Consider the following 17,438-nt stretch of genomic DNA (forward strand, 5'->3'; position numbering starts at 1 on the left):
GATGTAGCCGAGTGGTCAAGTATAAGTACATAATACACGAGTTTAAGTTGATCTTGGCTCATTTCACAATCAACTCAAACGCGTATATTATTGACCTTGATTCTGTTCCACTCACCGAAAGTAGGCTGATAGAAATACTGGAAATATTTCGTCTTCAGCGTCTTAAGTGGTGCAGGAAATGGTATAGCAGTTCAGGAATGGTATAGTGTCTCGTCGTCTTTAGTGACAAGTGACGTTTCTGTTTGGGATAGAGTGGAGGCGATAGGCACATCTGAAGACATGCCGTAACCAAAAGTAATCCACTCTGCATCAGGAACGGCATAGTGGGCCAACAGTTAAATACAATAACCGTTCACCTCTGGTTGTTACTGATGGCACGTTGGCAGAAAGACGTTATATTGAAACCATTCTAAACCAGTGCCTCTGCCCTTTCTATATTCCAAACGCTGTTTTTCAGCAGTACAACACCCCTCACATACTACTCTCTTATTCCAACAGTACTTACATGATGTGACATGCTTCCTTGACCTGCACATTTACCACATTTACCAACCCACAGCATAATTGCGAGAAGCATGGTTCAGCGCTCACCAAGATGATATTCGCCACCTATTCTTCCTTACTGTTCATTAAGTTCATAGTTAAATGTTGATATTCTCGTAAATACTGCTGAATGATACCCAGACTTTCTGTAAGATATTTATTTGTTTTTAAAATCGGTTAATGATGCAGGGCCAAGTGAATTTATCTGTATCTTCCAAAAATAAAACTCGCAGAAAGACATTCTGGATTATATTTAAAAAGAAAAGATACGAGCCATCAGATATTCTCGTACTAAAGCAAAGTGTAATCTGATGCTTTTATTTTTAATAAGAATTACCAGGAACAGATCTCAAATGGTACAGTTTTACATAAGACTTCATTATACTTTTATGTCTTCCAACAGGTAGGGCATGGATGAGTGTTGGAATGATTACGGGCGTGAGCGGACATTACGTCAAAATATTCATGCCGGCATCTGTTTTGCAAGTGGGACTGCACGATGGCCCACCAACTTTTTTGAAAATGGAACATCCTACAGTTCTTTCAGTTAAACTAAACGACCTGGAATTTGGTACCACTCCGAAAGGAATGAAAGCCTTAATAGATATTCACCCCAGGTAAAAATTACTTCCTATGTCACTTAGTACATTTTCTGTTTTTAATGTTATTTTAACCACAACGTTGTTTTCAATATGCCACCTGAAATTCCTCATCCCAAACTGAAAGTATCCCTGAACTTTGGCTGTAAATCGAATCCAAACCATTATCATTCGGCGTGAAAAAGTACAAGAGGAAATCCTGTGGCTACTGAGAATGTTTTACCTCTTAACTGCCTATATCAGATTTAAGTTGTCATTTTGGAGATTAATTTGGTGCTAAGCCCCATTATGGTGTTCGCCCTTTTAGAATCTGAGGGAGATTTAGATCGCATTTTCTTAGCTGGGATGAATGTATTAAAATTAACCATTTTTGAAGCAAGCCCATCTCAGCTTTGCTAAGACGCCAGCAAAAGTACCTGGTGACATCTCTCCTGAGCTTAACATGTCGAAAACAACACAAACTATCTATCGCTGCAATATTGGAACAATCGAATAAGTTCCATATTTTTAAAAGCTTAATTTTTAAAGTAATTTACTAAAATTAAAGATTTCTTCAACCAACTGAGTAGTCGATTAATTTTCTTTAATTAATACAGATATGAATGGCTCTGCGTTCTCTTTATACATGCGTTAAGCGCCAAAGCAACCAATGCTAGGAGGTGTCAGTGCATTGTGTCTATAAACTATGTGAATTCTGTGGTTTCTTGCTTGCTTGCTGGATGAAAAACCTTTTGACGGTTTTCGGGAGATAAAGATCGTGCAACCCTCATCTAAGACAAACTAACCCAACCACGTTATGGAAAAGGGTCCATAAAAATTCGTTGCACCGTTGATGGGGATTCAAACCCAGGTATGAGGTGAACGGTGTATAAATCTGATCAACCAATAAAGATATTCTTTGTAATAACGCAATTCAACGCATTTTTCTCCTATGAAATCTTTCCTATCTTGCTATTTAACTATCTTTTGTTTATTTTCAAGTGTACTTCTTAATATTTTAATACCTCTGTTCCAATACCTACGTGTACTTCTTAATATTTCAATACCTCTTACTAACATGCTGCATTTTTTTTCTTATAGCCTTCACTACAGTTCTCACGTGTCAGCTAATTTGGCTACACCCTTGTGGAGAAAGAGTTATGGTGCAGCCGTGAAAAAAATTTATCAGGTGTCTTTGCCGATGAAGATTCGTGCATCATTTGACTGGGGTGAAGGTGCTCTGGAACTGGAAGTGCAGCCAACAGTACCTCACAACGTTCTTTATCATACCACAGAACCAATCCTGTTTATTGCAAGCACAGATCCAGATAGACCTATCAGCTACATTCCAGAGACCATCGTGCCAATCACGTCACTGCCAGTACCTTATCAGGTAGGAACTTTTACTCGAATGGAACTAATCTAATATCCATCTTTCTATTTTCTTCTCTTTTTTTCCTGTCTGATAATTACATAGTACATTCAAAAAGTTACCGGAATCGCACGCTGGTATTTGAATTGTTTGCGCTACGGTCGTAAGGTTTCGTGAGGCGTTGACGTTGACCTTAGTGAGCATGTATACCTAGTCGGAACTGGCCCAACCTCTTCACTCGTATGTCACAACTGTTTGATTGCGGAATGTCTCAGTTTGAACAGCGTGTTAACATCAAGTTCTTTAAACTTGGAAAACGTGCTAAAGAAAGCTGCAAGTATTACAGAAAGTTTATTGAGACGATGCTTTAAAGAAAACAACAATTTACAAGTGGTTTAATTGGTTTAAAAATGGACAAGAAACGAGTGAAGAAACTCGTGCGAAATGATAGGCGAATGTTGTTGAGATTGTTCACGAAGTTGGGATGCGTTTCGTGTGCAAAGTTTATTCCATACTCGCTGTCGGGCGATCAAATTGACTGAAGGAAAGCCATTGCAGGTGATTAGGCCTGAGATAGCCGAGTGGTCAAGAGCGCGAGTGCAGTAGCATAAGCTCTTTGAGTGGACCGGGTTCATGCCCGTAAATGCTAAATATGATTAACGGAAATTCTATGGTGATTTGTTCGAAAAATTTACTCAGGATCCGAGTTTCACTAAGAAAAGTGGTGACTGGAGTTAAGAGTTGGGTGTTCGCCTACGACCCCGAGACCAAGGCGGAATTATCCGAATAGCACACAAAAATGTCCCCACGACCCAAGAAGTCTCGTGCAACAAAATCCAATGTCAAAGTCACACTGATCCTTTTTGTTTTTTCGAAGTTGAGGGCATAGTGTACCACGAATTTGTGACATCATTGCTGCTTACTACATTGAGGTTTTGACACGTTTCCGTGAGAATGTGAGGCGAAGACGACCTCTGGATTCTGCTGCACCATGACAATGCACTCAGTTATACAGCGATGGAATGTCAGCAGAATCTTAGCTGCCCAAAAAAAAAAAAAAAAAAAATCACAGTCATGCAGCGCCTCCCTACTCTCCCTGATGTATTTTCTAATTTAAAATAACAAAAACGAATTTATAAATCATTCAAACTGAAAATAACAAGACTTAATTTTTTTAATATAAAATTATGCTATTTTAAATCGCAACTTTGCGATGGAAAAGACAAGTGATCTTTTTAAAACTACAAGGATTCTCCACTGCTGTTATAAAATAAACAACAGTAAAACCTGAAATTAGAATGGTGGTAATTTTATAAACTGAAGTTTACATTTGAATAAAGATTTCATTTTTTTTTTTATCTGTACTATTTTTGTCTAATATTTTTGTGTATTACTTTTGATTCCCACAGCACGAAATCAAAATTGGTCACGATTTGCTTGGCGTTGGAATCCACACCCAAATATCCACGGACAATATCTGGTCTGATATTCCAATCTGGGATGACGTTGACAGTTGGAAAGATTTAATTCCAACTCTATTGGAAGTAATCCAAAATCCTGACTGGCAGCAACGAGAAGTTGTATCAGTTCTGGATGTCGATCGAACGCGTCCAGCATCTAAGGTAAGGATTCAAACATAGGAAAAAAAATTGTGATGACTGGAATTAAAAAAAAATAATAATCTGATCAACGTTCTAATTTCTGTTCCCATTTAATTTCTTTACTTTTCTAGGTGACGTTCAGGTCTGTCTTCGACTGGTCACCTAGTCCAGGTTCTGGTCCCGGAAATTATCCAAGTAAATTTGGAGAGGAACTCGATGCATACTCTAAGATGCTGTGGACAAAATTCTACGAAAAGGCACCAATACAAGCTTGGAGCGTTGGTCCTCAGGGTTTCGATGATGATCACAGGCCATCTAAATATGGAGCGGCGAAGTACCACGAATCGGAATGGAAGACCAAATCGCAAGAGAAACCGCATCTGTTTGGTACTGTTTTAACAAAAGTAGAACTTGATCAACGCCCAGTGTTTGAAGTAGCAGTGACCTACGGAGGTACATACAGTGGTAGGGACCACCAGGTACAACTGGTTATTAGACAAGACAAACAACAATCATATGGACCAGGAAACTCAGAAGTAAGTGTACTTTTTTTTCTTTTTCGCTAAATAATGTTGTTATTTGAGCACAAAAAAAAAAAAACACTAAACCATGTTGCAAATTCCTGCTGTCTTTTTAAGGCTATACTCGGTAAAGTACACGACTCCTGCTCCTGCGTATCTTTGTCTTTGGCATTGATGTAAACTATGATATTAATATGTATGTTGATTGCATATGTTCTCTGATCTATCTGGCTGTTTTGCTGAAAAAAATTCCCGAGTTCCCGGTGGGGGCGACCTTACTGTCTACGCCTGAGACCGACTAACTCAGCTACAGAGTGAAAAAAAGCTCATAAAAGTTCCTAGCGTCATTGAGGGTATTGGAACTCGGGGCTTTACTACCCCGTGTGGGGGAGGATTGTGATTATAACCACAGTACTGCTGCGCTGACCTTCTCCTTGCGTACCAAGCCAACCTTTGCATCAACAGGTTAAAACCAAGTGCAAATATGCAAATTAACATTAAACTAAATCATGACACGCAGGTTTAATATAAATAAACGAATTAAAATTGAATGATTAATTAATTAACGAAAAACAAATTACAGAATGTTGAAAAGTGCCATCGCGGTTACCTTTCTTATAAATTTCCTCCAATTTTATCTTTATTCTTTGTAGTAGTAATTTGTAATATTTTGACAAATAATTCCAGAAACCTAGAGACTTAGGATCTCGATGTGCGCCCTCTAGCCTTATTTAGTTTACGATGTAAAACTCCTGGCTATTGGCCAGAAAGGGTCGTATTATTGGGGTGCAATAAAGATTTTAATAAGAATACATTAAACATAATGAAGAAACCGTAAATCAAAGAAAGAAGGCAGAAGGAACGTTAAATCTGTAGTATATTAGTAATGATGTATTTGTTTAAGTATAACTTGAAGATTATCCTAACACCACGAGATGCAATTTCTGGTGTTTGAAGATTCTCTGAGGAAGGTCTCTTTTGTTTTCTATACATAGCACGAGCTAACATAGCTCGTATCTAACTCTTCACCTCACTGCAGGTCATACGTTAAATGTATAAAAGTTTAATTGTATAAAAGATAATTTTTAATTAAAATTTCATTTATAATTTATTTATTTAAAATCCGTAATTATTATTTTCATTAACTATTTATAAATAAAATAAAATTGATTCAACATTTGTTTACCAAAATGACTTTTCTCTAAAGTTTTCTTAAATCAAGTGTTCGTTTCGAGACAAAAATTGTTAATCTTTTTATCTGAAAATTCCGTTTTACAATTTGTATATTTGAAAATCTAAAAGTTTTTCTTATTATTTTTTTAATAGATGTGTGCCGCTGTACTTATTCATTACCCAGAGATGCCAAATGGATTCTATTATCCACCAGTGTTCCATGGTAAAGGCTATTTCCGAGGAGAAGTGAACTTGGGTCCAAAATGTGACTACAACCCTGAAATTGAGATAAAGGTTGGTACTGATATTTGAATAATTTTATTTAAAGTATTATATTATTGTCATTCTGTCTAGCAACGTGAACACTACAAAACATTGACAACGGCATTAACTAGCTTATCGACGAGCAGGGGCTTTGAGAGCCAGCAAGGTCCTGGGGAAAATAACTTCACCAAACAGGCTCCTTTCCCCGTAGAGGTTCCGAACTCCAATTCCAGCCTCCCCTTCCCTACACCTTTTCCTGCTGTCAAGAACCTCTGAGTTCAGCGAATATTTTATTTGTCTTTGGAATTCATCCTGAACTTTCTTACTAATCTAATCGTATAATGTATATATATATATTTGATCTTCTCACTCTGATAGAACTGTTCATAGAGCTCGTCGATGTCGACATTAATCCATCCACTCTCAAGAAGAATGAGTAATTAAAATTGATGAATACGAGTTCTTCTTCTCCATGGACTCTCTCCTTAGAACCAGCTAGTATAGAAAACGAATTTTCTTTCTCCGTTTTCCAAGTTTTGTGGCTGATTGGCAGCTGAAATTTTGATTATTGTTGGATCATTTAGCCCTCCTTTCCACTTAAATCATATATTTGCTCTATAGCTTCAACCATGCCCGTACAATGAAGAATAGTCTTTAGTTCTAATTTATCGGGAACAAATATATGAAACTTGTTAAGTATTCCCCAGATCAAATACCACTGTACAATTGTAATCATTTAGATTAGCAGATCTGACTTCAGTCTGTTTTTTGTAGTGCAGCATAACTTAAAGCATTTCGTGATAATTGTTTTCTTTAGGGTACGTTGGACCGGCTGCTGCCAGGAACAAGCCAAGATCCTATAAGAGGTAAAAAGTTTCTTTCTTGGTACCACAAACAATGTCAAGTGGATCGCAGTGAAGGAAAATCTCAGAGCTACGCCTGTGATTTGGCAATTGATGAAGAATCTCTGCTTAACAGAATTGCTTTCAACATTACTACTCGCTCTGTAAGTCTTATATAAAATTTTTAAATTTATATTAACATTTATTGCTGATGTAATAGTAACTCTGGTCTTACGAGACAAATGTATGTAGTCTAACTTTGGTCCGTGTTTCCTCCTATTCAATAGGCACATCCTGTACTGTGGAATGTCACTAATAAACTGATGTATGCTGCTAAAACTTATTTCTATCCCAACCTGGAATTTGACGATGTCAGTGCTTATAATCCCGAAGGAAGAACTCACGTGAAGATTGAATACATAACAAATGTTCCTGATATACCCCTTACCAATGTGTACATATATAAACCTAGAGAAAACGTCTTCTTCAAGAAGTTGTACACCCCACACATGTATCCCCCTTCTGCTCTACAAGATTATAGCGAAATTTACTGGGAAGATTGGTTTGGTCCTATTGCCAAGGGTAAGTCATGTCTGCAATCTTTTCTTTATAACATTTTTGAGTTCGCCACCCCAACCCAAATAAACTATGAATACCTATTTCTAATTGTAATTTAATTTATAGCTGTTGTTTTAATGGTAGCTGGAGGGGGGGAAAGGCTTCTTTTTCGTGATTGCAGTAAAAATCATGTTTCCAAGTTGCTGGGCAACGAACATTCATAAAGATCTGCCTTAATTTTCTATAGATGTGTGCTTATTTTTGTATAGTTAAAAAATAATTTCAAATAACAGAACAATTGTTCAAAACTTAAGCTGGTGCAACGTAGACCAAACTGTTGCTTATGATTGACTCTATCTTTAACAGATGAATGTAACATCATGGAAGACTACGTCAGAACTTTTGATAACGTTACCTATGAACTTCCCGATCACACGTGTGAGGAGGTAATAGCTATGGATTGCTCGGAAACCCCACTATTTGCAGTTTTGGCTCGCCAGTTGGATACAGTTTCAAAGAAAAAGGTATTTCGGTATTTTGAACACCTTAGTTTAATAAAGATTTTTTTATTCTTGCGACAATTTATAATTTGTAACGTGGTAAGTTTCGTAATGAAAATCATTCGATTTTATACAGGATGTAAAGATCATCATCGGCGATTACGTCATCGAACTTACTCCTATCAGAGACGAAGCTGAATATCACCTTACCATTAATAACCAGCAAAAGCCACTGTGGCCAGAAAATCCTTTGATGATCCAGAAGGGTGGTGACGTTATTATCACTGCAGTATTGTACGATCCTGAATCTGCACCGAAAATATTGTATTTGGATCTGCCACAAGAACGAGTCAGAGTGGTATATGATGGAAGAAACGTTAAAGTAGTGGTAAGATGTTGATTAAAATCATTGCTATCTCCATTTTACAGTGACAGTAAACTTTATTGAAATTACTGAAAAAGTTAAAATTGTTAATTCGATTGAGTAATGACATATTGTAAGGATGAAGTTATTTACGATTTTTTTTATTTTTTATAACTCAACTTTTCCCTATTATATCCTACAGGTGTCGTCGGCGTACCAAGGAAGAATCTGCGGGCTGTGTGGAGACTATGATGGAGAAGACATTCAAGAATTTGTGAGCCCAGATAATTGTCTATATGAGGACAGTCTTGCCTTCGCCCACAGCTACATTCTAAGTGGAATGGGTTGTGCAGCTTCAAGCGACTCACACTACGGTTACCAGAAGGTTTGTCCTGGTGGACAAAGTTACGCTGATGCCTACAAGAAATATCGATCCCCTAGTAAGTCAGCTAATATATAAAGAGTGGCTATACTTACACTTTAGTCAAAAATTAGAAATCTTTTACATTTAGCGTCAACAGATAATTAAACGTACGTTATACAAACGCAAATTCTCACATGGTATGATCACATGTTTCTTGGTATTAGATAATCCTGTACGCTTTTCTGGGGCTTATTAGTTGATCCTATAATGGAGAAGGCAGTAGGCCTCTTTTTAGAAAAGAGATTAAACTTAGGCAAAGATCCAGACTGTCTTGTATCCAGCTCCCAACTTGCTAGAGGTAGTAATGGTACGAGGTAGGCTCTGTTGGTACAAATTAGGTCCGCTCATGCCGTTAGAAGGTCATGTTACCTCTAATGAATATCTTTCTGTCGTATTGGATGAACTTCACTCTTCAATGCTTCGTTTTTACCTGGTTTGCGATGGTTTTTTAAGACACAATTCAATTATCCACTGTGCAAAAATTGTACCTGAATGATTCGAGGAATATTCTCAAGATTTCCAACATCTACCCTAGCTGCCTAATTTTTCAGACCTCGTGAATCCAATTTAGAATATCTGGGCTACGTTGGAAACGGCAGTTCGGCTTCGCAGTTCTCCAGCGACCACGATACGGCAACTGACAAATATCTTGATGAAAGAATGGCCAACTGTAGAGCTAGACTCTCTCTCGGATACCTATTGGAATCCATGCCACTACGTGTACAGGCTGTAATTCAGGAAAGGTGACCCTACTAGATATTGAATGAACGTCTCTAATTTTTTGGTCAGTAAATGTATTAAAAAATACTTCCAGTTTATTTTATTATAAGTGCAATATTCTTTTCTTTTTCATCTAAGATGATGTGTCTAAAATATAACTGCAAACTGTCACATGGTGATGTTTGGTCGATCGGTATGTCGGTTCATTACATTAGATCGTACGAACCTAAATAAAAAAAAAAAAAAAGATTGAAACAAAATTAATAAATACTTGTCCTTTGATTAATTTAAATTATTTTTATTGAAATAGCAACGATTTCGTGCATGTAATTAATAGACAAAAATTCAAAGCATGTAGTTCTACACATTCACCACGATGCCAACAAATACAAACAAGTTTTCTGCTTCGATTTTCCCATTAATAAATACTGTAATTTGATAAATTGTGGATAAATCTGGTATTTGCGGAGATACACAGCTCCAATCTACAAGGCTTAGGGAAGACAGATAAGCGGCATACCTAGTTCAACATCCAGGAGCGCCCACCCACCTAGACAGAAGGAATGAAGATAGAAAGATGGGCAAAGAAGACACTACAGTGCCTTCCAACAAGACTACATAGACAAAAAGGCTTCCAATGCATATTCCACCAGCTGGACGCTCTTTCCCAAGACCTAAGCATTTGCATTCGCAATCCAAGACCAGGTAATGAACATCAGGAATTACAGAAAATACATCGCCAAAGACCAAGGAGTAACAGACGGCACGTGTCAACGATGCCGCCTTGCCCCAGAAACAATCCAGCACATCACCACAGGGTGTAGGATGATCACCCAGACGGGATACACTCACAGACCAGACCAGATCGCCAGGATAATACATCAGAAACTAGCGAAGAAATACCAGTTTATTACAAGTACAAACCTCAGGCCATACTACAGATCCCTACAAACACACTGTATTTGGATCGCTCCATAAGGACGGTGAAGATAATCCTGCACAATAGACCGGACCTAACCTTCACTGACAAGAAGAAAAAGGCTACCTATCTGATCGACATAGCAGTGCCCAACACAAGCAGCTCCAGAAAACCTAAGAGGAAGAGAGATTAAAAAGTACAGACCTTAGAGAGGAAGTCAAAGAGACGTGAAATATGGATCACCGTGTCAGCCACCGGCATGGTGCCAAAGAGCCTCCATAGGAACCTAGCAGACATGGACTTCGGAGAGAACACTTACATGGAATTCCATCCTGAATGGCGCCTCCGTAGCCGGGTGGGAAGGAGCAGCAGTGCGTAGCACACGCTTCTTGATTAGACCGGGGTTCGAGCCCGTGACCACTAAATACGGAGGATGCGGAAAGGTCAGGGAATGACCACCGCATATCCCCGGAGCAATATGGCCTTAGTTGCTAATGCTCCTAAAAACCAAATAACAATAACTATCCTGAACACTTGTAGGATCGTCAGAGAGTTCTTCGACCAATAATAGTAATCGGACATAACAACCACCCCACGCACCTGGTACCAGTACCCGTCGCGGACAAAAAAAAAAAAAAAAAAAAAACTCATAAGGAGAAGGAAAAGATTAATAATAATAATAATAATCTTTATTGACTGTACAAAAGATAGAACACTGATTGAAACAAAAGCCAAGAAGGAACAGAAATCTGTTTTGAAAGGCTGTTTCTTATGCTGCTATATCATATTACGATTTCTGCTTTTAAGTATCAATCTCTAAGTGAGCAGAACAATTTTTTAGAAAAAAAATAATAATGTAGGTATTTTTGATGCTTGTCTCAATAATCCCAGTAGTGATATTTTTAACAGTAAACCTTCAAAATTGAACAAAAAAAAATTATTTATTGATGGAAAGTAAAGTGGGCTCGCTACTTTTCAGAAATGCATCTTCAGTGCATTTCAGAAACGTGGCAACGATGTATCAAATATATTATTTTTTAATTTAGTGTCATTCCTGGAACGTTGGGAAAATTTTCAATTTTTAATACATATTTTGGTGCTTTAACATTTGCATCGTAATTCATTTTTACTTTGTTTTGCTTCAGGTGCATACGAAAGTGGGGTATACTTCGACAAGTCATGTACCATCAACAAAACTCTCCAATACGAAGAAAGCAACACGGTGTGCTTCAGCGTCCATCCCATGCCCTCGTGTGCCCCTGGCTGTGTCAGCGGAGGTCAGGTTGAAACGCACATTGGCTTCCGATGCCTTCCACGTGGCCGAGCTCTAACAGAACAGATGAGTATGGACCTCTTCCATGATCCCACGAGACCAATTGGTGGCACTCCGATGGCCTGGAAAAAGGTGTTCGCTCCCAAAGGATGCTTCCGTCCTTAGAGCTATCATCTCTGTAGAATTGTAATGTATTTGATAAATAAAATAAAAGGAATGTGTGTGTATTTCACCCATCTTTGCAGTATTTATTAGCTATTTAAAACGTTCCACTTGAAACCAATCGGTACCATCATATTGCTTAAAGAGACCATACATCTTCACTGCATCTCATTCGGTTAACTAATGACATTTAAAAAGCTGATAACAAATACTTCTTTCTGAATAAGAAAAAAAGTTATTTAAAAAATCTGACAGCTTTTAGTAACGCGATACCTCCATTGAGGTCTTTAGCATAACTCACCCTGATAGCAGTCTTAAATGGCTGTCGTGCTGGATACAACCAAGAACGGAGACGCGTAGTTATTTTAGACTAAAACTTATTTATATACGAATTAATCCACTTAATCTTAGTCAGCGGTTTGTTTAATGCAATTATACCACGCAGACATTAATTCTGATCAAAACAGCCAGACACTTGCATAACACGCAAAAAACTAGACTTAAGCTCGTATTACTATGTCCATAAGCTGCCGACTTCTTTTGCTACGAAACCAGGGTGGCTTGTCGGGATTTATCTGATAAATCAAATTTACTTCAAGATACACAGGGCACAGTGTTACGTTTCCTGATTTCGAACACCACGCAATTCATCCTTCTTGCACAAACAACCTGGTATACATTAACCATAAATTGAACGTAATTAACCCCCATCTTAGAAAAATAATCCTTAAAATTCTTCCTCGCGAAGCTTTTTGTGGTCTGAAAACGCTACATTTCTATATTTTACTTTTTTAATTACTGCTGTAGTAATAACATAAATTATTATAATATTTAATTTAAAAAAAAGTGAAATATAGAAGCACTTGCCACTAAGTATCACTTTGGTGCAATATATTATGTCAATCCAGTTAAATGATCTTCACACTAAGTTAAATTGTTAATTTATACTACTCTGATTAATATTTCTATTAATTTAATATACGGGAATTTTGTGTTTTATAGAAAATAGTTTAATACAAACCTTAAAAATTCTTAGGAATAAAAAAAAGTGTCATATTAGGGCTACCGAGAATATAAATTTTGTGTTTCTGATCAATTTGCCTGATTAAACCCTAGTTTCCGGGGGTGGGGGGGGTCGACCTTTTCTATCAGCGTCTGACACCCACTAACTCGGTCACGGAATCTAAAAAGCTTATCAGAGAAGGTGACTCTCGTCATTAGTGGGATTCGAACCAAGCTGTTTTCAACATGGTGGGAGCCTATAGTTATTAAATCCAGTGCTACCCTCGCGGATTTTCTTAGGAGTAAGAAACACTTAATTGCCATTTTTTTAATGCTATCTCTGTGCCAGTGCAGGTGGATACGTCTCTCAGCACTCCATTAAATCTGTTAGCTGACCTTTGCTGTGCATACCAAAAACCTGATTAGTTATTTTGACAAATTCACTCCATGAGCTGGACGTTGGATTTTCTCGTGTGCCACGTTGCAAAGTTCTTCTATTCTCGTACGATGGCGCCCTTTTGCCGATCTCATCATGCTAGTTTACCCCCTTTGGATCCTTTCAAGAAGCGCAATGTCTTTTTTCAGATGAGGTTTACATACTTGGACACTGTTTAAAATGCAGTATTACAAATGCCTTTATACAATTAGATCATAACCTCCCTATCTCTACCGGAGATTGTTCGATATATCATTAATAGGACACCATGGGCTTTCCTGGCCGCTGTTTATTTACACCGATTAGAAAACTTCCTATCTGCCTGTATCGTAACTGCCGTGTCCCTTTCTTCCTCTACTATTTTAAATTCAACCCCAACAAGTATATTTGAATTTTTCTTCATTTAGACATAGCTTCCACTTTTCTGACCGTTTCTGAAGACTGTTCAAGTCATCTTGAAGAAAAGCTGCTTGGCACTGATCATTAACCACTTTTCCAATCTTTACGTCGGTTGGTTGGTTGTAGTTGGGTTTTAGGAGCATCGGCAACTAAGGCCATGTTGCTCCGTATATAATGTCTGTAAATTGCGTGTGTTCTGAGGCCGATTTTCTGTTTGCTGGAAGACCCATAAAAATTCCTTCCGTCATCGATGGGATTTGAACTCAGGCCTTTTCCACCCGGTGTGGGGAGGACGGCAATCCTACCAACTGTGCTACCCACGAGGTCATCTTTACGTCGTCTGCAAAATTTTGATATCACGCCCTTTACACTTCGATGTTGTTTATGAAAATCAGAAACAATTGTAGTCCAAGAACTGATGCTTGAGGGACTCCACTTCAGACGTTATACCAATCTGAAAAATATCCGTTAATCACAAGTTCTGCTTTCTGCCCTGCAGCCACCCTGAAATTCACCTTAAGTTCTTTACTTTCCAGTAATCCCAACATGTTCCAGCTTATACAGTAGCTTCCCATGAGGGACTGAGTCAAATGCTTTGCTAAAATCCAAATAAATTATGCCGAAATTGTTTCCTACATCTAGCTCATGAGTAACTGTGTCAAAATAGCTTACCAGATTAGTTAAACATGCTTTTCTCTTAACCATGTTATGTGTCCTTCCTTCAGAACGCCATTTCTATCTAAATTCCCTGGATTACACTAACCGGGTCTGTAGTTACCGACTTCACTCTTAGAACCGCCTTTATATATTGGTTGGTAGCACAACAGTTGGTAGCATTTCTGTCCTCCCCACACCGGGTGGAAAAGACCGGAGTTCGGATCCCATCGATGACGGGAGGAATTTATATGACTCTTTTTCACAACGTGGCTGAGTTAGTCGGTCTCAGGCTAGGGCAGCATGGTTTTTTCCTTCCGGAAATTCGGGTTTTTCGTCCAGCAAACAGAAAATCTGCCTCAGAACACACTCAATTTGCAGGCAATATACATGGAGCAACATGGCCTTAGTCGCTGATGCTCCTAAAAACCCAATAACAACAACATGACTCACACAGCCTCTCCTCAGCATGAAGGGTTTTCGTCAGTAAAGAGTGATGCAAAAACCTATTCAATTCATCAGCAACATCAGCTGGGTTATCTAAGACCGTCCCACATCCAGTAAACAAGGATCTATCTGATTCGTTTTCTTCTTCTTTGTATTCACATGCGTGAAAACTCCATATCTTCTCCTTTCTTTGCTCTCTTAGCTGGTGGTTCTTACACCCAGCCTTTGCCTCCTTAACGTTATCTGTCTTACTATTTCAGATCAACTTGCAGCTGCTGTTGCCATCTGACTTTTACTCGTTTTGTAACTTTTCCGTGCTATCTTTTTCTATTATCAGATTGGCCACTTTTATTATTTCATCTGTGCATTCATCCATTCTTCATCTATTCTTTCGTCTGCTGTTCTTACATGCTCTATTCATCCATCTTGGTATCCTCATGCGGAGTTGAAAGTTCTAGGAGCCGCCCTATCCAAAAACATACTTACTTGGTATCCTCCTGCTATATTTTCTTAAGGGGACATACGCGTTCACGGTTTCTGTGACTATTGCTTAAAGGTATTCCATGATTCTAATATATTTGCCCTCCCTCTGCAATCTGTCCAATTAACAGATGCCATTTAGAGCTTTAAACTGTCATAGTCTCCTTTTATGAAATCAAAATCCTTGCTTTTACCTTTAACTACTGCAGTATCTTTCTTCATCTTCCAACTAACCACTGCGTAATCACTACTTGCCAATGGTCCTGTACTGTAAGTCCTGTGATGCCAACTGATTCATGAGTAACGAGTTCAAGAACATTCCCGCCCATAGCATTTTCTCTAACATGTTGTTACAAATGCATACTCATTTAACTTGCACGTAGGGCCTGTAGATTTCTCCCAATCTCATTATAGCTTTGCTTCCAACTAACTCGCACCACACAGATTCTACACTTGGAGGTGTAACTTGTGACTCAGCAAAAGCTGTTTTCGCGGTCAGGTAGCTTTTGATAAGAAGCATGATCCCATCACGTGACCCTTCTATCTTCCCTATCCTTCCTAAATACATTATACACACCATAATGGAACTTGTCATCCTCAGTTTCCAGGTGGCACCACGTTTCTGTTAGCCGTATTGTGTCAACATTAGTTGGTATAACCAGGAATTCCTATTCAGCCGTTTTATTGGCAAAACACTCCTGAGATTATTGTGAAAAACGAACTCACTATCTTTTTCAGTGAGAGTGAAAAAGATAGTGAGAGAGAAAGAATCTGATCGAAGAAGGAAAAGGGTAATAGCTTCATTCAGTTCCAGAAACTTTTAAGAATGGTGTACCGCGATGAAAACAATACTCTTCGTATCTACTGGGCCAAGGTTCCCAATCAGACTGTCATCACCTGACAGAACAGGGATTACAAGAAGTGAGTTGCTTTACATGGGTTTTAGAGCTCTTCAACCAACTCTTTCTAGAGAGCTTACCAAACCAAATCTTCCATGTATGGGTGCAGCGGTTGGGGACAACGAAGGTGGAGTTTTCTCTAACCAAAGAACCTGCGTTGGTCTTAATTGACAGTGTGTCACAGGAGGCTTGCCAGGCCAGGTCTCTGCACGAACGGTAACCAAGGTTACTGTGCACAATATAGAAGAAAATTTTAAATCGATTCCCGGTTGGAATATCCACAGTCATGATGTAAATAAACCAGTAAAAACGGGCGTAAATTAAACACACGTGAGTGAACTAGTTGGTGAAAGCACAGGTGGGGGTGGTTTCTGAGAAATTCAAGCGTTTTTTACAATCCTCCCCCGGATAACCAAGAGACTACTGTATTTTACATTTATAAAAAATAAAAAAAAAAGAAAAAAGTTGCATAATTTTGCTAAAACACTAGAAATAATCAATACCCAAGTTGATTATTTCTATTTTTAAATTTTTTTTTAATAATTGAAAATTTAGACCAATATTTATTTCTAAAATAAAATTTTATAAATTATAATGTATCTAAATTACCACGTGGAGTTTTAATATATTGTATTTTATTTTATTAATATACAATGAGTAACGTTTCAGGTAACTTGCCGACACCCATCATCAGACCTTGCTGCTGACCGATACCTCCTGACGGACGCTCAGACCTAAATGGATTGCTAAATGGATAGAAACCACGTAACGTCCTTCCCTAACCATATTAAAATTTTATAAATAATTTACTTTTTCAGTTGTTTAAAATTTTTCTAAAATTGAACTTAGAATGCGCTTCAAAATTTTAATAAATCTTTCAAAAATTGTATCTACGCGAAATACATGATTCTCGTTAAAATGAACGAAAACATAAATGTGGCCACAAATGGTGATGCGCCTAATAAATCCCCAAACAAACAAACAACATAGACATTATAAGGTAATTTTCTCCCATCAGTTTAATCAATTATGGCGTTACAATAATCTTCGAGTTCAATTTGCAGTATCTGATTTCTTTTGTTTGTTTGTTTCTTTTTTAGAGATTTTGTGGTCCATGAGCAATTTTGGCCAAAGTGCGCCAGCGACATCTGGATTTCACCTTATAAATATAGTGGAACTTCGTTTATATGATTTTCAGGTTAATGACAAAAGTGGTATTTAATAAATGAGATATAACTGAATGAGCTTTTCATGATCGTCTCAGATACTAAACCATATTTCAGACAGTGAGCAATGTAACAAGCATC

General features: G+C 38.0%; 2 protein-coding genes across 2 annotated transcripts in view; one reads left to right on the forward strand and one right to left on the reverse strand.

The window, feature by feature from the left end:
- LOC150091647 (vitellogenin-3-like) overlaps positions 1-11,817 on the forward strand; it is a 42,045-nt gene extending 30,228 nt beyond the window's left edge. The window contains exons 18-28 of the mRNA XM_090369147.1: positions 947-1,160; positions 2,223-2,514; positions 3,903-4,115; positions 4,226-4,630; positions 5,942-6,082; positions 6,870-7,058; positions 7,182-7,476; positions 7,819-7,976; positions 8,089-8,340; positions 8,519-8,756; positions 11,525-11,817. Of these exons, the coding sequence (XP_090225273.1) occupies positions 947-1,160; positions 2,223-2,514; positions 3,903-4,115; positions 4,226-4,630; positions 5,942-6,082; positions 6,870-7,058; positions 7,182-7,476; positions 7,819-7,976; positions 8,089-8,340; positions 8,519-8,756; positions 11,525-11,817 (2,690 nt within the window). The remainder of the gene's footprint in view (positions 1-946; positions 1,161-2,222; positions 2,515-3,902; positions 4,116-4,225; positions 4,631-5,941; positions 6,083-6,869; positions 7,059-7,181; positions 7,477-7,818; positions 7,977-8,088; positions 8,341-8,518; positions 8,757-11,524) is intronic.
- LOC150091646 (vitellogenin-6-like) overlaps positions 1-17,438 on the reverse strand; it is a 101,658-nt gene that overhangs the window by 63,236 nt on the left and 20,984 nt on the right. The gene's annotated exons all lie outside the window — the stretch shown is intronic.

Source organism: Mastigoproctus giganteus, chromosome 1 (assembly GCF_048544385.1).
Source record: "Mastigoproctus giganteus isolate SK-2022 chromosome 1, ASM4854438v1, whole genome shotgun sequence".
Taxonomy (NCBI): domain Eukaryota; kingdom Metazoa; phylum Arthropoda; class Arachnida; order Uropygi; family Thelyphonidae; genus Mastigoproctus; species Mastigoproctus giganteus.